The sequence below is a fragment of the Candoia aspera genome, chromosome 2 (assembly GCF_035149785.1).
Source record: "Candoia aspera isolate rCanAsp1 chromosome 2, rCanAsp1.hap2, whole genome shotgun sequence".
Lineage (NCBI taxonomy): Eukaryota > Metazoa > Chordata > Lepidosauria > Squamata > Boidae > Candoia > Candoia aspera.
This window is the reverse complement of record NC_086154.1, coordinates 96,990,451-97,016,847: the sequence shown is the minus strand read 5'-3', so window position 1 is coordinate 97,016,847 and position 26,397 is coordinate 96,990,451. Positions and strand designations below refer to the sequence as shown.

The 26,397-nt window shown below is 38.5% G+C and overlaps 1 protein-coding gene and 1 non-coding gene across 5 annotated transcripts in view; both read right to left on the bottom strand.

The window, feature by feature from the left end:
• TNPO2 (transportin 2) overlaps positions 1-26,356 on the bottom strand; it is a 39,336-nt gene extending 12,980 nt beyond the window's left edge. Inside the window, exons 1-20 of one of the 4 annotated variants that reach the window (XR_010067165.1) lie at positions 25,696-25,928; positions 23,479-23,594; positions 22,858-22,933; positions 20,922-21,071; positions 19,648-19,754; positions 18,569-18,702; positions 16,237-16,318; positions 14,731-14,853; positions 14,048-14,166; positions 12,764-12,824; positions 11,597-11,765; positions 10,961-11,113; positions 10,580-10,805; positions 9,507-9,678; positions 7,418-7,504; positions 6,989-7,096; positions 6,285-6,443; positions 4,916-5,003; positions 3,733-3,831; positions 2,197-2,292 (exon numbers count right to left, since the gene is read on the bottom strand). Coding sequence is in view for 3 of the 4 variants with exons in the window: in XM_063292494.1 (XP_063148564.1) it covers positions 2,197-2,292; positions 3,733-3,831; positions 4,916-5,003; positions 6,285-6,443; positions 6,989-7,096; positions 7,418-7,504; positions 9,507-9,678; positions 10,580-10,805; positions 10,961-11,113; positions 11,597-11,765; positions 12,764-12,824; positions 14,048-14,166; positions 14,731-14,853; positions 16,237-16,318; positions 18,569-18,702; positions 19,648-19,754; positions 20,922-21,071; positions 22,858-22,933; positions 23,479-23,594; positions 25,696-25,801 (2,431 nt within the window). In the remaining variant the exon portion in view is untranslated. Of the gene's footprint in view, positions 1-2,196; positions 2,293-3,732; positions 3,832-4,915; positions 5,004-6,284; positions 6,444-6,988; positions 7,097-7,417; positions 7,505-9,506; positions 9,679-10,579; positions 10,806-10,960; positions 11,114-11,596; positions 11,766-12,763; positions 12,825-14,047; positions 14,167-14,730; positions 14,854-16,236; positions 16,319-18,568; positions 18,703-19,647; positions 19,755-20,921; positions 21,072-22,857; positions 22,934-23,478; positions 23,595-25,695; positions 25,929-26,170 lie in introns of those variants that run through there. The other 3 variants (XM_063292495.1, XM_063292496.1, XM_063292494.1) reach the window with 3 other exon arrangements.
• On the bottom strand, positions 9,837-9,909 carry LOC134492617 (small nucleolar RNA SNORD41). The gene has a single exon (XR_010067493.1). It is a non-coding gene; the product is annotated as a small nucleolar RNA SNORD41 (small nucleolar RNA).
• Positions 26,357-26,397: the final 41 nt, after the last annotated feature.

Genomic DNA, 26,397 nt, shown 5'->3' with positions numbered 1-26,397 from the left:
CAAAGTTCAAAGGCATCGATACTCTTCCTATCCTGCTTCTCTTAAGTTCTACTTTTGCTTCCATAGAGTGTTGCAGGGAATATCATGGCTTGCATGATTCTGACTTTTGTAAGTAGAGACACATCATGGCATTTGAGTATCTTTCTTCACTGCTTCTTCCTTTACTCTTGATGGTTGATCCTAAGATGCAGAAGCTATCCACTGCTTTGATATCTTCATTGCCAATTCTAAGGCTGGTTATTCTACCTGTTGCCATTAGTTTGGTCTTCTTTGTATTTAATTTTAGTCCCATTTTTTCACTGTGCTCTTTGACTTCTACCACTAGGGCTTGCAGATCCTTTGTATTTTTGGTGATCAGGGTAGTGTCATCGGCATAGCGCAGGTTATTGATATCTCTTCCTCCAATTTTAAAACCACATTCTTCTTCTTCCAATCCAGCTTCCATTAATATATATTCCGCAAATAGGTTGAATAAATAAGGGGAAACATGCAGCCTCGTTGCACTTCGTTGCCAACCTGGAGCCAGTCTGTTCTGTGGCTTCCTGACCTGTATATAAGTTTCTCATGAGGACAATGAGATGTTCTGGGATTCCCATTTTTCTGAGCACTTTCCACAGCTTGACGTGTTCAACATAATCAAAGGCTTTTCTATAATTGATGAACACATACTGACTTTTTGGTATTCTTTGGCTTTCTCAATTATCCAGCATGCATCAGCATAAATGTCTCATGTTCCTCAGCCTTTTCTAAAGCCAGCTTGAACATCTGGCATCTGTTTTTCCATGTAGGGCTCTAATCTGTGTTGGATGATCTTAAGCATTATTTTGCTAGCATGTGAAATTAAGATATTCTATGATAGTTTGCACATTCTGTTAAGTCTCCTTGTTTTGTTATTAGAATGTAGACTGACCTCTTCCAATCAGTTAGCCACTGTGTCATTCTCCAGATCTGTTGGCATAGCTTGGTTAGAAACTTGACTGATTCTTCTTCTGTTGCTTGCCATATTTCAGTGGGCATGCCATCAGTTCCTGTAGCCTTCCAACTTGGTAATGACTGGAGTGCTGAACTAACTTCATCTTCTAGTACTAGAGGTTCTCGTAAGTAAGGAATATCTTCTAAGGTATCTTGGATGCTGACATCTCTATTGTATAGTGTTTTAGTGTACTCCATCTTCCTTTGAATTGGTTACTATCTCTCCATGGGCATCCTTTAGCATACCAATTCAAGGTCAGAACCTCCTTCTGAGTTCAGAGATCTTTTGAAAGACGTTCCTTGCTTTTCCATGTCTGTTTCCATCTTCAGTGTCTTCATACATGTTGTAATACTGCTTCTTGTCTTTTCTAACAGCTCTCTAAACTCTTTAAGTTCCTTTCTGAGATTTTTGTCTTTCTTGGCTTTGGCTTCTCTTCTTGGCAATTTCCAGTGTTCTGACATCTAGTTTGCTTTCTTTTTCATCATTTTTGGCAGTCTCTTTTCACATTCACCCTTAATGACCTCTTTAAGTTCATTCCATAATTCCTCTGGTTCTCTATCAATGAAGTTCAGGACTTCAAAGTGATTCCCGATGCTCTTGAAAATGGTGGGTATATGTTCAAGATCATATCATGGAAACTGAATGGATTTCTTCTTCATTAGCTTAACTTGGAGCTTGCACATGAGCTGTTTGTGATCTGTCCACAGTCAGCACCTGGTCATGACTTTGATGCTATAATTGAGCTCTTCAAGCTCCTTTTAGCAATAATATAGTCTATTTGATTTCCATATACTCCCATCTGTTGATGTCCATGTATAAAGGGATAGTTTTGGTTGTTTGAAGACAGTGTTAGCTATCAAGAAATCATTGGAATGGCAGAAATTGATGTCAGTCTCCTGCTTCATTTCAGTTTCCCAAGCCATACAAATTCCACTACATTTTCTTCTTTCGCATTTCCAATTTTGCCATTCCAGACTCCAATCACAAGCAGCACATCTTGTTTACGCGTTCTGTTGATTTCAAGTTGGACTTGATCATAACATCAACCTCCTTTTCTTCTGCATCGGTGGTTGGAGCATAAACTTCGAATGACCATCATATTAAAGGGCTGTCCATGAAGTCTAATCAATGTTAATAAGCCTGTGTTTACGGGTTAGTAAACAGTCATAGCTATCACAAGGATAACAAATAAATTTAAGACAAGAATCAGAATTCCATCTCACCTGTGTTTTCCAGAAGAGTTTTGGGAGTATTTGGCCTGTTGATGATCTCCACAAGGTTATTCAGCACCATCTGAACATATGGCTGCATTTCAGCCCCTGGTAAAAAGAAATTAGTCAATTAAGACATGCCTAGCTCAAGAAATCTAGATTCCATATTTGAATGTCTTCCAATTTAATATCCTGCTGCTTCTTCATGCATGAAAGAAAACTGACTTTTGATCCATTGACCAAAAAAGCTTGTGTCAGTCTTAACATAATTATTTAAGGCTAAAAATCAAATATAAGAAAAGGCTCCTGTTACAATTATGGGTAGGCCACAACTACAGGTAAATTAGAAATTGATGCTATTATTTATTTATGTATTTATTCAATTTTGGCACCACCCAACTCCAGACCAACTCACAATGTGAACAAAATAAAATAATATAAATAAAAACAAATGAAAAAGATGGGGAATCTGGATACATACCATCAAAAAACATACAAACCCATCCAGCAAGGGGCTCCATCCACCCTAACCCAAGCCTGGGAGAACAACCTGATCTTTAAGGGTTTCCAGAAAGCCATCAGGGTGGGAGCTACCCAGACCTCAGATGGCAGGCACCAAGACACAGAAGGCATGCTTTCTGACAAATGGCACTGTTTATCAAGGGGACCTGGAGAATGGCCACTCTGCCAGTTCTTACCAGCTGGGCAGAAACCATGAGAGATACTGTAGGTGGTTCCTCAAATAACCAAGCCCTATGCCACTGAGGGCTTTATAGATGATCACCAGCACCTTGAATTGTACCTGGAGGCATACTGGCAATCATCACAGCTCGTGAAGCAGAGGTGTTACGTAGGCATACTGAGGCATGCCCATCACTGCCTATGCCACTGCATTCTGAACCAGCTGAAGTTTCCAAGTGGTCTTCAAGGGCAGGCCCTTGTAGAATGCATTGCTATGGTTGAGCCTTGTGGTGACAAGGGCACCAGTGACTGTCTGAAGGGCCTCCCAAACCAGGAAAGGGCACAATTTATACACCAGGTGGAGCTGTGCAAAGGCCTTCTTGAGTCCAAGAAGACCTCCAGATTGTGCATCACTCTTGAATGGAAGTGCAACTCCATTGTAGAGTAAAGATGTAAGATCCCCAGATCTAGGTAGCCCCAACATCTGCCATTTGGTCTTGGTGGCATTGAGTAGGAGTTGGTTTCTTCCCATCAAGGCCCACACAGCCTTCAGGCACTGGGACAGCACCTCAACAAATTATATTATCGAATTATCAAAATCTCACAGCCATCATTAACAACAGTTGCATAAACAGCTCAACACTGTGAGAGTGAAAATCTCATTGGGGGACTAAAAGAATTACACATCAAGAACCACACTTAAATACAGCTTTCATGAAGAAATACATCACCCAAGCAACAGTAAGCCTATCACCATAAAATGATGAAGAGACATTTTTCTCACATAAAAACCAGAAAGGAATACAACTCCAAAGTGCTATCACGGTCTATCCACTCATGTTTGTATGGGCACTTTTTTATACTCACCCATTTGCATACATATTTCTCCAATAGCCCAAGTAGCATTATTGCACACAGAAATGAATTCTGGATTCAGGTTGGTCCCTAAGATAGGCATGAATTCAGCTAAAGAGAAAATATGTTTAGTCAGCTTTGATTAGCACCATAATAAAGAACCCTAAGAATGGATCTAGCATCTGTACAGGCGGAATTGACAATCTCATCACAGTGTTAGGTCTTTCAGTCTTAGTTTAGTAAGGCAGCCCTGGGTTTGGACTCTGGCAAAATTTGGATGTCACATTATTTTGCCTTGTAAGAAATCCTAGCCTTAGTTCTAAAAGATCACTCCATAACACTTAATTCTGAACCCCTACTTTATTCAAGTGCAAAGATTGGTAGCAGTGTGACACATTTATAATTTTTGGAGTCCGATCACTGATTTCCTAGCACTGGAAGCAGTAAATTTTTAAAATCATTTTTTTGCCAAATTCCAGTAACTGGACTGCAATAAAGTGCTCCATTTTAGCCTTTAAAAACAGCTGTCTTTAATGTTTCCTATTAAAGTCCCTAACGTGTAATAACTTCAGCATCAATTTTTATCAAAATCTTACTCCTTGATTTAGCAGACCTCCATCTTCCCTCCATATTACTTGTTAAAAACTAGTATGATTTAAATCATCCCTTTCTCTAACTTGTTAACCTACTTCTGTGCTAGCAGCACACATGCCAGAATAGAGATCAGTTATATGTTTGCCATGTTTTAGTCCTTAGCTCACACAAAACTGGCTGGGGGGGCTATCATTTTCTTTCTGAACACTTTTTTCCCCACTGAAGCAGGAAACTCCCTAGCTAGCTGTTCATTCCGTGGAACTTTCTTTAATCTAATGGAGGCTTCTTTTCAGTGGAATGGAAAGGGAAATGCTTGGAATCTGTACTTTTCAAAATGTCCCAACAACTATGAATTAGAAGGAGGGGAGAGGAAAATGTCAAAAATCACCTTTTATCAGAAGATTCTGATAGATCAAAAACCATTTAAGAGCATAGGAATACCAACCACACACAAGTTAATGTTAGTAATTAGCATAATATCCTTCTGACATTATGTTCGTTTGATGCTCTTCTTCTTACCTGGGATTTTAAAAAGCATCATTACTAAGACTGCTACTATTGTAACAAACATCTGCAGGTCTCAGGGCAAAAGGATACCTACCTATGCATGGCTTGACATGCATAAAACAGGCTTTGGTAAGATCTCCTAGGAGTGCAAAGGAGCTCTGCCGAACCTCCGGCATAGTATCCTATAAATAGATGGAGAAATACGAGAAAAACAAGTTCTATTTCTTATCTTAACCACAGTATGGTCTATAAAGTGTTCAAAACAAAAAAAGGACAAGATCCAATATGATGGATAAACTTTACGTGTGAATTTATCAGCTATAGGGTTATTTTATTATTTATTTAAATTTGTTATAGCTGCCCACTCCAGCAGACTTTTCCTAGATGAACAAAGCCAACAAGCTTCTCATAGAAAGTAGGAAGAAACCATCCTTTTCAAGAAGTATTATTTTATTTATACAATCTACTTTCAAGGACTAGTTTATAAACAAGCAAAAATAGGGGAAAAAGTATCAAAAAATAAATAAAAAAGAATAAGATAAAACCGTAAATCAACAATAGATATTACTCAGTATGGGTGACAATGAAATTTTATTTCAAACACAGCAATAGGACCTGCCTGGGCCAGCTTAGTTTAAGCCCTTCTACAGGCTCTTTGCCTTACTGGTATTACCACACAACTGCTGAATTTTTCTCACTTAAAAAATCTGCCATGTTCATATTAAAAGCTGACTGGGAGAAATACCTGTATCAATCCATTCTAAATTCCCTTTTTATGACCTGATTTTGTTAAGGGTTTTTTGGGCTCACTTAATTATAAGAATGAATGTGTATTTCTAAGTTACTTTTTTAATCTACTCAAATTCCTGTCAGATGAAATCATTTTCTCACTTCCTTTTTAAAAATTAATTTTAATTTGCCTCTGCTACTCAACTGGGCTGTTACTATTCAGCATACATTGCTTTCCCCACTTTCAAAGCATTGCCTGGTAATTCTAATCCATTCTTTGTTTCTTCAATATAATGATGACATTTTTCTACAGACACAGACGGACATTTTTTCCTCTCTCTCTCTAATAACTTTAATATGCTTTCAAAATTATCTTGAAGTGGTAGATATACCAAAGCATTTACAGAGATTCCATTTTTTAGAATGCTTTTATAAAGCAACTAATTACTCAACATGTGATGCTAAACACTTGCACCCAATTTCCTAAAACCCTCAAAATGCTTCCTTCCCATTACTGGATAATATTTTATAAGTCTTCACGTATTATACTGCAACCCCTTTCAACACTTCCTCTGAACATGTCAGTCTTTCAATCATGTGAAGAGACATCATAATTACCAGCTCACTATTTTCTACTGCAACATTTAGACTAATATTCAAGCCTTGTGATTTTTTTCAGCCCTGGGAGCTTATGTGCTGGCCTAAACAGCCAAACATGTAAGACGTTCACCTACTTGCATACACTGGAACAGTAGAGTCATGATATTGCTGCGGGCCACAAGCTGCTCAACATGACATCCAAGACCTTCAGCTAAACCACTTAGCAGATCAAGAGCAACTATCATGAAGTCTTTATCAGGCGCTTCATACTGATCGGGGTGTTGACTGTACATCTAAGTTAGAGAAAAAAATATCATTTACTGCAAAGAAAATGTGACACCTCAACTAGACTTCAAATTTTCTTGAACAGATTGAGAAGAATAGTTCTGCTACTAAAGGAGATGTTCAATTTGTAACTTGTGCAGCTCCCAGAGGCCCTCCAGAAATTTCCACTGAATTGTAATTTTTGACATGACAGATGAAGAAAATTAGTAAAAATACAGGACTATTCAGTGTATTTATCTTAATTTCAATTAAATCTAAATAAACTCATCCTTGAATTTTCTCTTAGTTCCACTACAGAATGCAACCCACACCATCTCTCTCTAAACCAAATAGCCCTTGGCCTGAAAAAGTTTGTGCACCCACACATAAAAGCAACAGACTGGGAAGTTAAGTTTCAGGCAACCAATGGATTGAAGATTTTTTATGATGAATTAGTCTTCTACCATTACTTCTCGTCCACTAGCAAGCCCCAGTGCCAAAACAGAAACAAGTTTTGGAAACGTAGAGCAGTGTCTGAGAAGTTTTTTCTATGTATAGTAAAGTACTACCATACCATTGCTTGAGCCAGGGTTTTCTGCACAAGTGTTACACAGCGCTGGTAGACAGGTTCACAGTATGGAAGGAAGCCACTTTGCAGAGCAGTTGCTACAGATGACAAACACTGTAGAAGTGAACAGACAGTGACTGAAAGACATGCATGAAAGATCATGTTGCACGTACATTTCTGTACTTAAATCCTGAGTTCAGGAATTTGAGTTCAAACATGAAAGTAAGTAAGTATCAGTTTTCTCTCAAGTTGCTAAAATGACACACCAAGATGTAGCTCCACAGAGAATAGGACCTATAGGCAAGGGTAAGACACTTACCTTTAAAGTTAAACAGAACGTCAGATAAGCCAGTTTTTCACACACATAGACATTAATCACGTCATCTGAGGCACTAAAGCCCACCCAAATAATTAGTAGCTGACTAGCTTACTTACTTCTAGGAGAGGAAAAAGATCCTTATCCTCATCCTTCAACTCATTCCATTTCTGGATCAGTGGAGGCATCAACTTTTGGATATATTCCTGGGGAAGATAAGACAACTTATAATCGCATTTCAGTCGAAACAATTGCTAGCACCAGCCCAGAATCTTTAGAACTGAAAATCATTCGGTGTTTTACGGATTCAAATGGTGTGTATTTTAATTTGTCATCAATGTTTGTGGGGTTAGGATTTCTGCTAGAATTCCAATTAAAATGAGTAACGTTTACCAGACTTGCAAATGGTACCAATCACACTGATAGGGGTATCTTTTCATAAAAATATGAATAGCAGACAGAAAAAAATGTCTGGAGAAATTTCAGTTTTTACTTATAGCATCTTACTTTTGAGATTTTGATTATGATGAGTTAAAAGAGAAGTGATTAAGCAGCTGTCCAGGAAGGATCCCAGCAACTGAAAGTTGCTGTTACCTCTCATCATGTATACCTGGAATGGGAATCTGTAGCCCTCAGTTGTTTCTAATGACAGTGACCCCTCCACAATCACTATTGAAGGATGTTTTGAATTGCAGTTCAGCAACATCTGGAAGGCCACAGGTTCCTGATGCATTTTATACAGAGTCAGACCACCAGCCTATTCAATATAGTCTACAGGTAGTCCTCGACCTATGACCATTCATTTAGCCACCATTTGAAGTTCCAACAGTGCTGAACGAATGGTGGTTATTAACGGTTATGACTCTTGCGCACCCCTTGCACACTCCCCGACCCACGCAGCTCACATACCTTCATGCACCTTCCCTGACCCACACCTCTCGTGCACCCCCTCACGCACCTTCCCTGACCTGTGCCTTTCATGCACCCCCTCACACCCTCTCTGATCCATGCCTCTCACACACCCCCTCCTTGACCCTTCTCCGCAAAAACCTCTCGCTCCCTCTCCCACCCGGCAGCAGCCACTTACCTACCTGCCAGTCTGGGACTTGCAACTTCCTGCTGGCTTCCCCATTGACTTTGGTTGTGGGAAGTCGGCAGGAAGTTGCTTTGCCTAATGACTGTGGGATTCAGTTAACAATGGCAACCAGGACTGCAGGGATTACTGTCAGTAAGCAACGCAGTTGTGCTTTACGACTGCATTGCTTAGCGATGGAAATTCTAGTCTCAACTGCCACCGTAAGTCGAGGACTACCTGTATTTCAGGATGGGCAGAAGGTAAACTTTGATCTATTGATAGATCTCTGAGTGATTTGCAATAGAACAGCAAGGATTTCCAACTTCCACTTATTTAACATTGGCAATAACATTGGTCCTCTCTTGCTCTAAACTCAGCATAACTATACAAAAAGCTCATCATAATTATTATTTTTTTTTGTATGGAAGAACTATGAAGTTCATTCTATCCTGGTGCCCAAAAAGATTCCTGGATTCAAGAAGGGATTTTTTTTTCTAAATATGTATCTTTTACCTCAGACTCTGTGTAATCCTGGTCTACTCTACCTTAGAACCTGGACTATCTTGAGATCCTTTAACTGAAGATGCCAAAGATAGAGTGTCTGCACACAGGGTAAGATCTCTTCCATTGAGCTACTTCCCCTTTCCATCAAGTTCTTCCAGTCACTAGGAAATCTCCTTGTCTTATCTGCAGCGTCAACAGTCGTGAACTGAATATTTTTCTGCTTTTCTTTTCCAGAAATCCCACCTGTGGGACATTAGCATTAAGGAAACAGGTTTGGTGGAAACCCATAAACTGTAAAAGAGGCACCCCACTATGGTTTACCCTCTTTTGTTTGAGTCAGATGCCTGCCTATACTACCACCAAAGTTTATCACGGAAGAAGACTACATTTAATTTAAGGATTTCTGTTTCAAAGAAAACAGGTTTTAAGTAGCAGATCTTTTTTCTCCTAATGTTATGCTATTGAGCAGAAAACAAAAAATTACAGCCTGGATTTGCCTATATTCAAGAATCCTGGCGCTAATGGTATTTTATTCAAGTGAGAAGAAATAGGGAGACAGGTCAACTAATCAGTCATTAAATGCTAGCAGTTTCTGCTGACACTGCTGCCAAAAGGAAAGTAGTACTAACCGGCTGGTTGAGGTGGTGTCCAACAGAATCAGCCAGAGTGCCAATTGCATCGTACAGGATCAGCAGGTTCTTGTGCTGGTATTTTCCAAAAGCAAAAACCAAAGTATCCAGAATGAAACTGAGATATGGAACCAATTCTGTGCAAGCTTCTTCCTCAAGGGTGGCAAAAGCACTAAAATGAACAATATAAAATAGTAAGAGGTGAGTAGAAACCAAAAGGAGGTGAACAGATAGAAATGAAAAGTTAATCCAATACCTGTCTGGATAAAAGATTAGTTGTATTGTACCAGCCTAATTACTATCTTTGATGTGAAATATAAGGGCATTTCTCTGAATCAGACAGTACGAATATATGAGTCATCACATGATAGAGCTCAATCATCAAATTCTTCATCATATCCAAAGAAAGCCTTAAGATGACAGGAAAAAGCCTAACATGCTTTCAGACATGCTTTAGAACATGGGTGGCCAACCCACACAACCCATATGTTCTGGATGCAGCCTGGCAATGGAACAATTATTGTTTCCCCAGTGCTTTTCTTTCTCAGGACTGGTAAGAGGCAGGCAGAATGACGCTATCTTCTTCCAAGAACCCAGCATAAGATTGCTACTTTCCAGCAGATAATGGCAAGTGGGAGTCATGATCTGAAGTAAAACTGCCAGGAATAAAGGGCATTAGAATACGTAGCACCATATGCAGCATTCAGGGTCCAAAAAAGTCAATTCATACTACAGAACCTTGTTTTGTTCAAGGCTACAAATGGTGCGTCAAGGTGTGCAGATACCCTTCTTAAGCATTTTAAATCTCCCCTTCAAGCCTAGCAGACGAAAATCATCAGCTGGGACTCTACAAAGACATTTGTACATTTAAACAGAGAGAACTATAGGTGGCAAAGGATTATCAGTGTTCCATTTTGTACATTATTAACCACTTTCATTACAATTTAATAGAAAGACAAGAGATAAATAAATGAATCAGAAAGGAAATATATTTGTGCCAATGAGGAAAAAAAAAATCTTAGTCGCCAATGCTGTCCTTCACCAATAACTGAAGCATTCCAGGAGCAGATTACCTGCAAGCAGCCTCCTGCACTCTTTTGTTACTGTCAAGAATCCTTTTGAGCAACTCTGTCATCAGAGGCTTGAGATACATGTCTGGGGGTTGGCTTACAACCCAATGTGCATAGCGGCTCAGGGTCCAGCAGGCAATGGAACGCACTAGGGCCTTCTTGTCCGACAAACATTGGATCAAGTGGGGAATCAGCTCAGGAAGATAAGGAACCATGCCTTGCATGCATCCTAGAAATGCAAAAGTTGTCTTTAGTACATGATCTAGACTTACTCAGGCAAACTTATTAAAACTGTTAATTCCATGTTTTTTTAAAGTGGTCACCAATATCCTTGTCCCTCAGCAGAAGCAAACCCTGGTTTAAGTTAATAACTTCAGGTTTCACCTTCAGCAATGGCCCCTAGGACAAGGATTCCAGACTCCTTGATGACCCACTCAGGATGGAAAAGCAGCCCCTTGAGTAGTGGGAGCAGATGTGGGAGGAGCTCATCTCGAAAGACATTTGCCAACACATCAAGGGCAGCAGCAGAGCACTTCCCTGTAAAAGAAATGGGGCCATGTGGCAGAAATGGCACAAATTTGGAAAGGAGAGGAACTTTTTACATCAACAACAAATAGAAAAATCTTCTCCACTAAAACCTGTTACTTCAGCAATTCGTTATTATTTCAACAATATGCATAATGGAAATTCATTAAAGATATATGCTCTTATCTCAAGCCCCATGCCAGGATGATGTAAAATTAGTTAGTGATAAAAAGAGTAGCCACATAGAAGACTAACAACTGGTTCCCAGTAAAACTTGTTTTCTATATCTAATTATCATCTGATTCTATACAACAGCTGAGTAGAAAAAAGCATAAACCATTTCACATACACAGGATTATAGTTTCAAGTTCAAAAATGGTCAAACTACAGCACTCTCTCCATTTGACCCTGGTGCACTACTTGCCATAATGCATATCCCTGGCATTTTACGCCTCCCAATCCTAGAGCATGGCTTCATACTAATCCCCTACGCACTCAGATTCCAGTCAGACAGTGTGTCATCGTCATCATCCTCATCCTCTCCATCTTCCTCATCCTGCAACCGCTCCTCTTCATGCTGCAGAGTAACTGTGCGTGATTTATGAAAGCGAGGTTTGATATCTTGCTCACTATCTGGGATGGCTTCATCCTCTTCCACATCACCCTGCAAGTGAAGGGAAAGAGCCTATGGAATCCCATTTGATAGGGAATCTTCCTTGCTAGGAAAGCATTACCTTGCAAAACACTATATAGTATTTCAGTAGTTCCTCAACATAGGACTTGAATTATTCTCTGAAACCTACATGGTTACTCTTTGTATAGAATAGATCCATGTAAGAAACCAGCAAGACCAATATCATGTTCAGTTTCAGCCATTTGTTTTTGACTGGTGGGAAATCAAATTATGAAAATACTTCAATGCTGATGTAAACTTTGATAAATTAAAGGCTTCTCAAGAGGCTTCAGACAATGCTTCTATGGATCAGACAGTACGAATATAACAACCCATCACTGCTGTCAGGGTGAAGGTCATGCATCATTTCCATGAATGCATTTGCTCAGCCTTTTCCTTGTATATACATAATAATTTATCTTTAACAGGTGAAAAGCCACAATTTCTGACCTATAGCAAATAGTACTTTTTTTGTTTGTTATCTGGTATATAAATTAAGAGCCAGTTTGATATTGGTTAAGGCACCAGGCTAGAAATTGGGAGACCGTGAGTTCTAGTCCCACCTGAGGGCCAGTCACTCTCTCTCAGTCCTAGGAAGGAGGCAATGGCAAACAACTTCTGAAAAATCTTGCCAAGAAAACTGCAGGGACTTGTCCAGGCAGTTGCCAGGAGTTAAAACTTCCTTGAAGGCACCTCTGTGTGTGTGTGTGTGTGTGTGTACACTACATATACACATACAGCATTTTTTCAGTTTCATAGAAATTAGTGTCTACTATCTTTTTTTTTAGTATACCAGCAAGGATGCTCAGCAGTAACAATGGCATAAAAAGGAATTATGTCTTCTGAAGCTACTACAATACAGAATAATATCATTTTAATTAACTTGGCTTAGTAAATAACTATGAGTGGTGACAAAGTCAGAAAAGAGAAAATATCAAGAAACTAAGCAACACAGTATTCCTAAATTGTTTGGATGGTCAAAGAAATACCTTTAACAATATGATGTCAATTTCTGAATATTTCATGCCATTCACCAAAATAGGAATCAGTCTGTCAAGAGAAAATAAGAGAGCAACTTATCAAGTGAAGTCTTGACCCAGAATGATGCAGATAACAGCAGCTTTGTCAAATAGGAATGAAAATGTATGGTTAGCATTTCAATAGCTTCTGAGAATTCAAAAACACGATAAACAACTTTTTAAAGCAAGGAAGTATTCAAACAAAATGCCATGGCCTTTGTTGCTGGGCAAGCAACTATGTAATAGTAAATTATAAAGCACATTCAGGCTTCAGTTGTGATTTTAAAAAAAGCCATAAACATTCTAGGGCAAAACCAGATCTAGTGGGTTAAAACTACAAACAAGATGGTTCAAGCCAGATTATCAGGAGTACTTTGTGACTGTAAGAACTGTTAACCAACAGTACAGGCCACATTATGTGGTGATTTCTCCTTCACTAAACAGAGGTTTGATGGTCATGTATCAGAAATGCTGTAGTGGATTCTGCACTGAGCAGGGGATTGCTTTATGATATTTCTAACTGTCTGAGTCTGTAAATCTACAATCAATTTATACTAATAAATGAGGTGACTGCAGGAATATAACAACTATACACACAAATTCTTGGGCAATAGTCTACCAATTTTAAAATATTTTTCTTCTTTCCCGTTCTGGAAAGAGTGCTCAAGTCTTATGCTCATTTACAGTACATCCTATATGAAGTACGTAGTAATCCAGTTAACTTGCCCAGATGAAGAAGTTCAATTTCATTTGATGAAATATGAAGATAGATTTTCTTAGAAAAGCATGGCCAACCACCTCGCTCCATCTTTGTGATTAATAACTAGTTGAGAGAGAGTTGGCTTGATGAAATCTAAAGTTTAATTTATGAAGAGAGATACTATCCATCTGGAATAAGGTACTTGTGGACTATTTCTCCTGAAAATACTCCTTTGGACCAAAGGGACATATATTAACTATTTTCATTTTTATATTCTGTTAAATTTTATTATATTAGTTTCTCTAAGGAAAGACCATAAGCATATACATTAAACTATGAAGGCGTAGCTGAACCTCAGATGGGCAAAATTAGCTTAGCAGCAGCCAAGTCTTCATTGCTCCTCCTTTTTACACAATTCTTCTGTTAAGAGAGGATACAATAGCAGAACCATCTGCAAGCTTTCACAATGTAAATATCAATTACTTTCTACATGAAAACAAAATTAATGGATCAAAAGATAGACAGTTCATTACTGCTGAAGTTAAATTACTCACTGTACTAGATGTGAAGACAGCACTTCTTTGCAGATGGGTTGCTCAGCCAATGTCAGCCAGAATTCACATGCTTCCAGTGCCACATTTTCATCACTGTCCTGAGTCCTCTGCAGCATATACTGTAACAGACAAAACCAGGAACATAAAAGCTTTGATTCAAGTAACCACTGCCTTTGCTTTATATTTGCTATATGTGTCTTACAGAATACTGAAATTACTGCCAGTTTGGTCTAGCGGTTAAGGCAACGGGCTAAAAACCGGGAGACTGGGAGTTCTAGTCCCGCCTTAGGAGTGAAAGCCGGCTGAAGACCTTGGGCCGGTCACTCTCTCTCAGCGCAACTCACCTCACAGGGTTGTTGTTGTGGGGAAAAGAGGAGGAGGAAGGAGTATTAGGTATGTTCACCGCCTTGAGTTATTTATAAAAATAATAAAGGAGGGATAGAAAATAAATAAAATTAAAAATAAATAAATAAAATGCAATATTTGGTTGTGACTTGTCGTATAAGTAGCATAAGCCAATAAGAATGAACCTTTCCTTAGACTAGTGGAACAACACAACCAGCTAGCACACACTATCCCTTTCTTGTCTCTGTTCCCATAAAACTGGTAATCAAAAATCAACCATAATGCAGGTCAAGACAAAGAGTTTAGAGGGACCAACTTTGGAAAGCAAGAGTACTTACTTGGATGATACTATGCATGTGAGGGATCAGTCGGTCAATTCGCACCTCTAGTAGCATTACTAATGCTCTGCAAACATTTTTTCGAACCTCAGGATCTTCATCTACTGCCAAGGCAAACAAATGCTGCCAAGAAGGAAAAAAATAAATTATTTTAAGTCAAGAATCCAACACCATCCTCAACAACTGGCCAAATACTTGGATATTCTAGAACTGTTGCATCCTAGGGAGAAAACCTCCCCTCCTATGCAGAAAAACATTACCTTCTGTGTTCTTTGTCAATGACACAGGAATGCATTTATTTTGCATGCAACTCAGGTTCTTGCCAAAACTTAGTATCTCTGACATGTGGACGCATGGTGATGATGAAGTTAGTAAAGCAAAAACAAGTGTGTATAAGAAAAAAACAGTAAAGCAACAAGGAGGGGCAGCTTATACAAGGCCTACCATTCAAGTTTTTCACAGACACTGTCTGTACATTTTCAAGTACAGAGCGAGCACAATACAACAGAAACACTGATCTCAGGAAGCATAGCTAGGGCCATATTATATTTATTTAAGTTTAGGGAAAGGAATACATTGGTATTAAGAACCAAATACCTTTCTCTTTGTACTGGACCCTGTACATGGCTGCCTCTGGCCATGGATATGTGACTGCAGTAAAAAGAAATTACTAAGACATAGAAAGCTAAGGATGCAAATGTTAAAATCCTTATCTTTCTTTTAAAAAATCACATTAAGCACTACACAAAAAAAAAACAAAAAAACAAGACCCGCTACTGCCTACAATTACAGTAGTAGACAAATATAACATCAACTACAGAAGAAAATCTGATCATATGTTGCTAGGTTCTGTTAACTTAATTCAGTGACATTTGAACTATGCTCTGCAGAATTCTGGCATTCCTTAGGATTTTCCTGAGGCCTCCTCAACTTCACATAAGTCAGTAAATGCATTTCCAAAAAACAATTCCATTATGTACTACAGCTTTTTCCCATTGTTGTACAGATACAGGGAACATTTGGTGTGTTCCCAGTTTCAGGGAACTGATCCAGAAACCACAATAATCAGAAAGAAAACCTGTGGAAGATGTTTACAGACATTTTACTTAAGCTGAAGTGACTTCCTCTCCCCTAAAGGAGGGGAACTTACTTGGAAGTGGGAAAGTTATAGAAGTCAGTAGTTGGAAGTTTTCCTTCCCATCCATAGAGTTGCAGTGAGTGGGACAGTGTTACAACATTATCAGAGGACTTTTGCCTTGATTTTGAGGATGCATTTTTAATTTTTAGAAGTCTGTAAAGTCTATCAGAAGCTTATCAGTTCGCTGTAGTTGCTCACCAAACTTACACAGGAAGTGGTACAAGTTGGAAGGGATCTGGGAGTTTCAAAGGATTTGGAGACTACCCATTTGTACTCTAAAATTATAGTACTGGTGAATACATAAGTAATCGTGGACTATAACACTTTGACCTTCAAAACAACCATTGGCCTAGGTTAATCCCCCTCACCTCAATAAAAGTGTCTATGTTATCCATCAAGGCCTGGGCCCTCTCCATGATGAACTGATTGACACAAGCAATAGCATGGGACCTAAGGAACAGAAAAAAAAACCAGCTTTAAAAATATTTGGTTTAGTCATTGCTATTCTTCAGTAATTTACTACCAACATGATATAATCTCAAGTACAGTTCTGGCCAACCAATAAATATTTTGCTTTAAAAATAGATCAGACTTAACAAAACAGACAATTTTATTTACTGACTTCTATTCTCTATTCAAAAATGAAGTTATTTGCTTCCAACCGTTGTCTTCTTTCTCCCAAAAAGCCTTCAAAATTAAGTGAAACTAAGATCAAACCAGTCCATACTCCAGGAAATAAAGCCAGACTGCTCACTTGAGGGAATGATATTAAAGGCAAAACTGAAATACTTTGGTTACATAATGAGAAGACAGGACACCCTGGAGAAGATGATATTCTAGAGGTGACAGACTCGTCCCTGGGGGAGCTGGGGGTATTGACGACCGACAGGAAACTCTGGCATGGGCTGGACCATGAAGTCACGAAGAGTCGGAAGTGACTGAACAAATAAACAACAATATTCCTTCAAGCACAACTCTAATTCTACAACAGGAGAAATTACCCTAATTAATTTTACAAGTCCTTACATAATACCAGTGTAATCATAATGTATGTTGAGGGGTTTAGAAATATTCCATCTAGAATAAAGCAGTTTCCAAGATAATCTCATACAATGAGAAATGAGAAACAAATCTAACTTTAAGAAACAGCAAAATTCTATTAAGATCTGAACATTTGTTAAGTATCAAATTTCTACTCCAGATGAAGTTGGACACAACTGAGTTTGCTTACTGCACAAAGCCATTGTGCAATTTACTTAGTTATGGCTTTGCATGCAAAGTGAGTTTTGATTTATTCAGTAAAGTATGCTTAAACAATTTCTAAGCATGATGTGCAAATCTGGCCAACACGGCAATTTTAGAACAAGCAATGGGTGTTTGTTTCCCAGCAGACACCTTCAGAGGAAGGAACCATGCTTGTCAATGTCCACTGCATTCCACTAGAAGAAAGCAAGATGGGTAGAAGGAAGCTATAGAATACCAAAATGCAGTGCTTATTTGTAATTTAATCAATCACGGTGTCCTATAACATAAAGTCTGAACTAGGGCACAATTTCAAGAATTAAGTATCAGTTTGTGATTTTTCTCATTTATTTTAATTGCTGCTATACTATTAAAAGAATTACAGGAAAACTGGCAGTCAAAACAAATTGATTGATACTATTAAAGCCTATCAAGATAGAAAATATATTTTTACATTATTAAAAGGGTAACTATGTTACAAGGATAGTTCCAAAGAGTAAAATGTCACTATATAATAATAAATGTTCTTTTCCACACTTGGCACTCTGCATGGAATGCTTAGAAAAGAATCCTGCTTATGCAAGCCTGGATATGACAAGTAGCACTTTCTATGAACTTTGCTTCTCCATTCATGTAATCAAGACACCTAGCCAGAAAACTGCAATTAGGCACATCTTCATAAATTGAAAACTATGTATAATTTTTCCCAAGCAATCCAGGATGCAAAGCCCAACTGTCATGTATCTTCTATTGTTTACTAGCAATTTACTCTATCTCCTGTTATGTGCAAACTAGAGACATACAGTTAATGGTGGCTCCTATTTAGTTCCATTTCTTGTATGGAAAAAGCAAAAAAACAAAAACCCAGGGACAAGGGAACTGCTTGCACCTACACTACTCATGTACTTCCTAATTTATTTCAGCCAGGACTTTTGGCGTAGAGTTATAAACTTATACAACTTCTATCTAGATACACACTACACTATCTGATGTTTGGTTTTTTTTTTTTAATATGACTTGGTCACTGTAGTTTGTAAATCATTGTTTCTGGATTAACAACATGTGAACTTAGGCAACTGCGGCTGAATTATCCACAAGTATTGTGATTAACTACTGTGATGAATGGACCCAGACTGTCAGCACTTTCCAAATGGGTAAACATAACTCACAGAATTCCCTGTTGAGCACACCTAATGCTGAGAAACCTGAAAATTGGAAGTCAACACATTTGGAGGCCCCCAAGAATCAGAGAGACTGGTTTAGATACCTGTGCTACTTGCCAAGCCTACTACTAATTTTATGACTGACAAAATGTTTGAAACTAGAAAGCAGCACGATTTTGATTTATTCCATCAAAAAGCAGTAAGCATATTACATCCATCTTTAATTGCTATCTTTAATTAACCCAAAGTGGCAGATTCCACTAAATGTTTCATTAATATTAGAACAGATACATGCCTAATTTTGGGGCTGCAATGCTTGAAGAACTGAAGGAACTTTGGGATCATGACATTAAGGGGCCGGTTGAGAGCATCGCTGTCCAGGAGCTCAGCGGAATCTTCACAGATCTTCTGTAAGGCACCAAATGCCCCCTGTAGAGCATAGTAATGTTTAGTGCCAAATATATGAAATTGAAAAACAGGCGAATAGCACCTAAAATTCATTTGAATGCCTGCAGTTGCAGTTTGGCTTTGCTATTCAAATCGCTTTTCTAAAATGGGCTGTATTCACTTTGTGCCAGAGAAAAGTGACAAGCTGCCAATTTGAAAGAACGAGTTGTTCTCCTACCCAGAGCCAGACTTCCTATGCAACAGCCTGGTTATGTGCCATTCCAGTGGCTAAATAGCTAAAGAGATTGCAGGAGAAGTATCAATTGGATTGTTCTTAAAAAAAATAAAATCCTCACAGTATTTTTTTATCAGTAAAAACTGGGAGCACTCTGATATATTCTTATGATAAACATAAATTGAAATTTGTTTTACAAAGTACCAGCTGCATCTGATATTGCCCAACAACCTCCTTTTACACACATCCTATCTCAACTATGTAGTTTAATAAGGGTGATAAAAAACTGGACAAGTCATTATCAATAAAGCAACAGTACTACCTGCATCATATTGCATACAGCAAGAACACATTTCTGAAACATCATAACTACATCTCCAAAAATCTCTGGACAATATTTAATACCAACTAGCTTTTTTTTAATGTTAATTTAACTTCATAAGATTGGAATCCTTCAAACGTGTTTAGAATCAATGAACTCAGAATAGCTGATTACTGAGCAGAACGTCATAGAATTCCACTGAACAGAAAGTGATTAGTATGTTAAAAGTTCAATATGTTAATACACTATACCTAGCAATAATTGAAAAATCTTGAATACACTAAATAAAAAATCAGACATGCCGTGGCTTCTGGCATGTCTTACACCAGCCTCCCTAGGAGTATTTCAGTACCAAATCTATACACTCTATAGCCACAGACTATCTTGCTGGCTCAAGCCATCAATTAATTCTATGAAGTTCCCCACTCACTTCACATGTATTATAATCTTCAGAATTAAGTAAATTGCAGAGTTGGGGCAGAAGCTCCGGCCACATCTGCAGCTCTCCTTTTGAAGCAATTGTTGTTATAAGAATACCTGTCAAAAGAAAGAAGAGACTACAAGATCAGCTTTCAAGCCCATTTTAGATCCAAGAACTTTGATTTTATAATGTTTGCTACTAAAAATGATAATGAATTTTCTAACTAAGACCCTAATTATGACACAGCTCTGGGCTCTACTAGATGCTTCTGTCATCTATTGTTCAATGGAACTGAGAGCTGTTGTGATTCCTCAACTAATGAGAAAACATTGCTATGACTCTTAAAGCCACTAACACACACTAAGAGGAACTATTATCTATGGGTAACTAAAGTAAAGTGTGCAAATCCTTTATGCTACATACTGATTTTGGGAGAGCCAGCAGTTGGGGAAAATAAAACTTTTACAGCTTACATGAAATCAAACATTTTTGCCATTAGAGAGATACTCCATCAATGCTATGACTTAGGTCTGTGCTGAAAATTCCAGCTTTACACAGTCCACTTGCTTCACGTCTCATGAGCCCTGTCATCTACTCTATAAAAGCACCTATACACAGAATAGAGGGAGGTAAACAAGTTTCAATTTGCATAGTTAGCTAACAATTGCAAGAATTGCATCTGTTACTAAATAATTCTGCTTCTAGTTAAAACACTTTCACAGTACTAATTTTGAAAAAGATATAACCCTTCCTTCCTAAAAACAAACTAAGAGTAGTTCTTCAGAAATAACGTGTAAAAGATGGCTGGGTTTGGTCTAGTGGTTAAGGCAACGGGCTAGAAACCAGGAAAACATGAGTTCTAGTCTTGCCTTAGGCATGAAAGCCGGCTAGGTGACCTTGGGCCAGTCACTCTCTCTCAGTCCAACTCACCTTACAGGGTTGTTGTTGTGGAGAAAATAGGAGGAAGAGGGAGTATTAGGTATGTTTGCCGCCTTGAGTTATTTACAAAAATAATTAAAAGGCAGGATAGAAAATTAAATAGATAGATAGAAAATGGCATCTATCTGAAACTCTTCGAAGTACCTATGTCTCTACCCAGGATTAGTATGTATAGCTGCCATCTGTAGTTTCAATACAATTCTGGAAAAAAAAACGCAGGTACTGTACAGAGTTGCAGACAGATACTATTTTCAGATATGCTCCAAAGCACTTTTCAGATCCAAAGCACTGCACATGACTAATCCTAGTTAGTAATTCATCCTCAGCTTCTCACCACAACTCACCAATGGTAGCTCTGATAAGAGAAGAAGCATCCCCTATGTTATTAAGACACTCTTGCTTAATAAATTCAGCAACCGGCTGGGGAAAACTCTGGTAGTGAGCTTTCACGTTGTTCTTCAGGATCAAACCACTCAGAGAACGGGTAGGTTCATCTGTTTTAAAGAGATCAGTTGGATTAGAACTCAATTTTACAAGACATGTTATATAAAAAATATGGAAACATTTTGTATTTTAATACCTAAAACAGAGAAATAAAAGTAGTCTCAACAAAGACACAGAAAAAAAATGGATTCAACAATTGCCATACACCAAAGTTGTGCATATCACAAAAGTAATGCAGTCTAGGTATGCATACACATTTCATGACCTTCCTTGTGAATGTCTTATACACCGATAAGGTTATATACCTATAATACTCTGATATACTTTTGAGTGCAAAAATATGTCTAGACTCTAACATCTGATCTTGCTATAACTGGAGAAAGTTCATTAACCATGCTGTATTGGAAAGGGTCACAATCTGATCTCCTATTCAGCCAACAAATTTAGAAGCATTACCAGATTTTAGCTCTATAATGCAACTCAATGTTCGTGTTCTTTCTTTAGTCTTATATGATATATACATTTGCAGATTTTAAGAAATTTGATACCATTTTAATATACTGAGCTGGGTTACATGAATTTCTATTCATGAGTTACAATGTTTTTTCATGATACATGTTGTTAGACACTAGCATTTTAAAGTTCTGTATGAATACAAATTAATGTTTCAGTTTTTTGCAATCAAGGCTTTTGATGATCCTCATTGGTTCAGCTATACCTGATGACTTCGGATACATGATTTATATTAAAGCATGCTCACATATGTTATAGCATTCCCCCCCCCAAAAAAACCTGCAATGAGAGATTTTTACAAGACTTAGGCTATAATTCATAGCAATGTTGAAGATCATAGTACTTTAATTAGTTTTTAAAAAATCACGATTCAGGGATTATTCAATACAGTTTTTATTTTCAGTCTACTAAAGTTTTATGGCTGATGGGGTAAACACTACTGCCTGGATACCAAAGATCAAAACTTAAGAATCAATACTATTAGCCTTTTAGTAGATCAAATTTTGTTGAAAAGGAATGGAAGATGGGAGACCATAAGGACAGCTGGTGCTATATGACCCCAGTGATCACAAAATAAATGAGAGCATTTTAATGTACCAATAAAATCTATTAAAAGATGCTTTGTTCTTAAGGCATCCAACAAAACTGCCAAAATTTTAAGGAAAAAAAATGTAAAAGTATAATTATTGCAGTTATTTCATTCAGGACTCTTACTAAATCCCAGTACAAACTTTGGCTTGTCACAAATTATTGTAAAGATCCAAACAATTTCAATCCTTTTGGTATACTTAAAAAATCAGAAACTACTACAAATCTTTGGTCATCAGTCACAGAACACCTTTATCTACAAGATCTCTTGCATGTTAATTTATATCTTCACAATGGGCTTGCCTTCCTCTTACACTGTTCTAGATTCTTTCACTGGAGCTCTTCCAAAAGCTCAGCCTATTAACCCTTGCTCTACCCTGCTGAAGAAGGGCATATCTCTAATAAAATGAAGGATGACAGCATGAGCTGTAGTAGACAAAACAAAAGAAGCCAGAGCTTCTGAAATCCTCCTTTGCTTGCTAAGCCATAGAGAGGACCGAATTACTAGTCTTGCACCAAAGGAATGGGAAATCTTCTTTAAGCTGTAAATCAGGCAGTTTTCCAACATTAGTCAGAAGCTGAACATGCCACTTAAGTCAAAATCTAATTTTGCCAAAATATTCTAATGGCCACTTGATTTAAGCAGACATTATAAATTAGATGTTGTGTCCCAATACTATACAGACCACATAGAGCTTTTTGAAACTTATATTGTAATAGATTTAACGGACATACCCTCAGACTTCAGTCGTGTCAGGACAAATATCAAATAGTTATTGAAATCAGGGAACTGGTTGAGTTGTTTCAGTTTCTGCAGCATTAGTTAAGAATTCATTCTTAACCTGTCTTGTCACCAAAAGTCTCTAAAAGCCCACATAATATTTTCTTCAGCCACAGATGTAGTAGTATAAGACCATATTGCCTTATGAGAGCAGCTTTCCACAGCCTGGTGTTTGCCAGTTGTGCTGGAATGCAAGTTCCATAATCCTCCAGCCATCCCGTTAGGAAGGCTACAACAAGAATAAGACACTGCCAGAAGTACTGCTTTCAGGTTTGTTTCTTGCTAGCACTACTTTAGAGCAGCAGTCTGTGATATCCTCCAGTGACCCAGGTTACAAATCCAATCAGCATTACTGCTGGTCCATAAAGATGATAGTTGTAGTCCCAAATACTTGGAAGGAACTAGGTTGGGAAAGTTGTTCTAAAGTGTTTATCTCACTAGTATATTATTCCCCAATGTGACATATAGTTTTTTCCCTTCTATTCTTTAAGTACATTGCAAATGAGAACTGTATTTTGTCCTCTCTCTTAAATCTCAGGCACTTTCTGTAGCAATGCTAATTATTTCAAGGATACATCTTGCACAATACGCTGGGTTGCTGTGTTTGGAGACTGGGAATCTTTGAGTAACTGAAGAACTTGTTGGAGGCCCTGTTCATCTGGCTGCCAGTCCATGATGGAAAACTGCCTATCTGTAGTTAGAAAAAGAATTATTAACATTAAAACATAAATTAAAAGTAGTTATAAACATTACAAGCAAAGCTAACAGTAGACTTCCTTAAGAATGCAACCTGGATATTAATCTACATGCAAAATTACATGGCTACACACATTTGATCATCATTTTATAAACCAGACATAGGAAACCCAGATAAACTTTACTTCGGCCCAGGCATCTCATATTCAGGAAAGAAAGGATACAATACAGATCTGAGATTTTGCTATCAGGGCTTAAAAATACATTATATTAGTAAAGAAAGGGGACAATTTAATTTCATATTTTTGTGGTGTAGGACATGCTGAAGACGAACTACCAAATTTCACAGATGGGAAGATTTCATATTTCATCAGCAAAATACTTTTATACAATATAATAGTCTGTATGACTTTATAAGTAAAATTACTATAGTTCCCTATGAAAACAGAATAAGCAAGACAGAATAAATGAAGCCTAGCAAGGACTTTTATCTACAATATTGCATCTAAGGCAACATTTCTTCAAAGAAAAGCAATTAGAAGCTGCTAGAAAAACAGTATGAGGCAGCATGGTCAAGATCGACTTATGACTCAGCACAGAGCATCTAGTCATGGTGGGGCAGAGCGGGCAGGGAACTATTGCTTCCATCCCTTTCTCCCACACAGAGAGATCCAGTAGGGACTTACACTGAAATAAACAGAAAAGATTTTACGTAAAGACAGCAAAGGAAGTTAATGCAGAGGATGATATGGGATGAAAAGAAGCCAGATGCCTTAATTTACCATCTTTAAAAAATGGTAAATTAAAGATTAAAAAGCACTGTAAATTCTCCCAGACCCATTAACTTATTTGACAGCTCCCCTCCTCCAGCTTCACTTTCAGGCCTTTGGCTAAAACTTTTGGTAGAACTGCTTCCGCACTCCAATACACTTCAAGGACCAGCGTTGCCATGAATATAAGATTTCTTTTTCAAATATTCCAGACTATTTGAGCACATACACTCATACATGTCAAATGTGTATTTGCTGCAGGCAATCCAGTTATCTCTCAAGTAGTGGTTCAATGATTTCAAGGCTCTGATATTTTGTATCTCAGAGGAAAAAACCCAATTATGTTTATTTATACATAGCTGTAGGATTTCTACATATACCCAATATTCTATGATAGAGTACTAAACAACAAAACTATAACTTGACTGTGTTTATGTGTTTATTTAGTTTTTCTTTACATTTCAGTCAAGACTGAATGCTTTTCCTACTATAAAAATTAAACTGTGAGAGCTGCTCTTCCTCCTTAAAAAGTCTTTTCTTCTGCTGTTTTGTAAGCTTTTTATGTCATATGTTCCAAAACACTTATCCAATTCTTTTTTTTTAAGAACAGTATTGCTATGACCTAATGCAAGGCAACTTTCTATTACTTTTGAACTAAATAGCATGATACTATTCCAAAACAGGGACTAAAAGAATTACAGTAAGACCCAGTGTATTGTTGGAAACAGGTGCTTAAGGATAAGCTATTTATAAAGCCTTCAGTACAGAAAATACAAAGCAAGCAGGGCTATGAAAACCATTATATGGAACCCTCAATTCTAAAGGATTATATAGAAGATTCAAGACTTGCTAATGGCAGACATCTGTACTTGAAAACTGGCAAAAGTTTCCAACTTCCAATAATTTTAAATACTGTAGTGACAAAGAAAGAAAGCTTCTATTCTTCCTAATGTAAGCTCCTGAAACCAAGCATTAATGCTTAAAAGGAGCCCATACTCAGAAAAAAAAGTTGTTCTACCAATCTACAGCAGATATTTTTATGGGGCTTCTGGGGAAAAAAAACCACACTGAATCAATCTAAACATCTGACAGCAGAACCCAGGAAACCCTTTTTCTTTTATTCCATGATTCCGCAAGGCAACAATCGCTAACGATTAAATGGGGCCTCCATGTTAAAAAAATTATCTCCGAATACCGGGAGGAGGGAGAGGAGGGCCTAGTAGACAATCGTATAATAAGAGAAAGCAATACTTTCTTGCCACATCTGAGCTTTTCGAAAGCATCTGGGCGGTTGTTTTCGGAAATAAGATGTTGGACTAATCGAACCTCGGCTCTCGATCAGCCAGGCTTTTGTCTTACATTTTTGAAGCACATTTCCGTGCAGTTCCCAACGCATTTGCTTCAGTCTCCGCCCGCCCGGGTTCCGCAGCATCACCTCCTACACAGAGGCACCATGGAAAGCAGCAGCCACTGCGGGGCCCGAGGGCCCCCCTAGAAAAGCCACAGTCGCTCCCGAGACCGGAGGGCCCCAGAGCCGCAACTGAAGCTTCTGGGTTCCTCTCCACCAGTCACGCTGGGCCAGACACCCCAAGAAGCTCAGCCAGCAGCGTCGCGCCCACCGGCCCACCCCGTTCAAGCATGGCTGGCGTCTCCTCAGACAATCAGAGGATCCGCTCCACTCCCGGCCCTCCTCAACATCCGACCGCAGCACCTTCAGGCCAGCCTTGGTCGGACTTCTGAAGGCTCTCCTTCAACCCAACTCCTGCCTAGGCCGAAGCTCGCGCTATCGCCTCATACTGACCCTCCACCGACCACCCCCAACAAGGTACCTGCCCGGTCCCCGCGTGCCCAGGCTGAGGCCGCGGCGTCAGCTCCGAAGGAAGGAGAGAAAGAAGGAAGGAAAGGGGCGGCAAGCCAGAAGCGAACGCTACACGCGGACGGTGAGCCGGGCCGGCCGCCGTCTCTGCCTGTCACGTGCCCTAGCGCAAACGCGAGAGGAAGCCGAACCGCTTACGCGCGTCGGAAGAA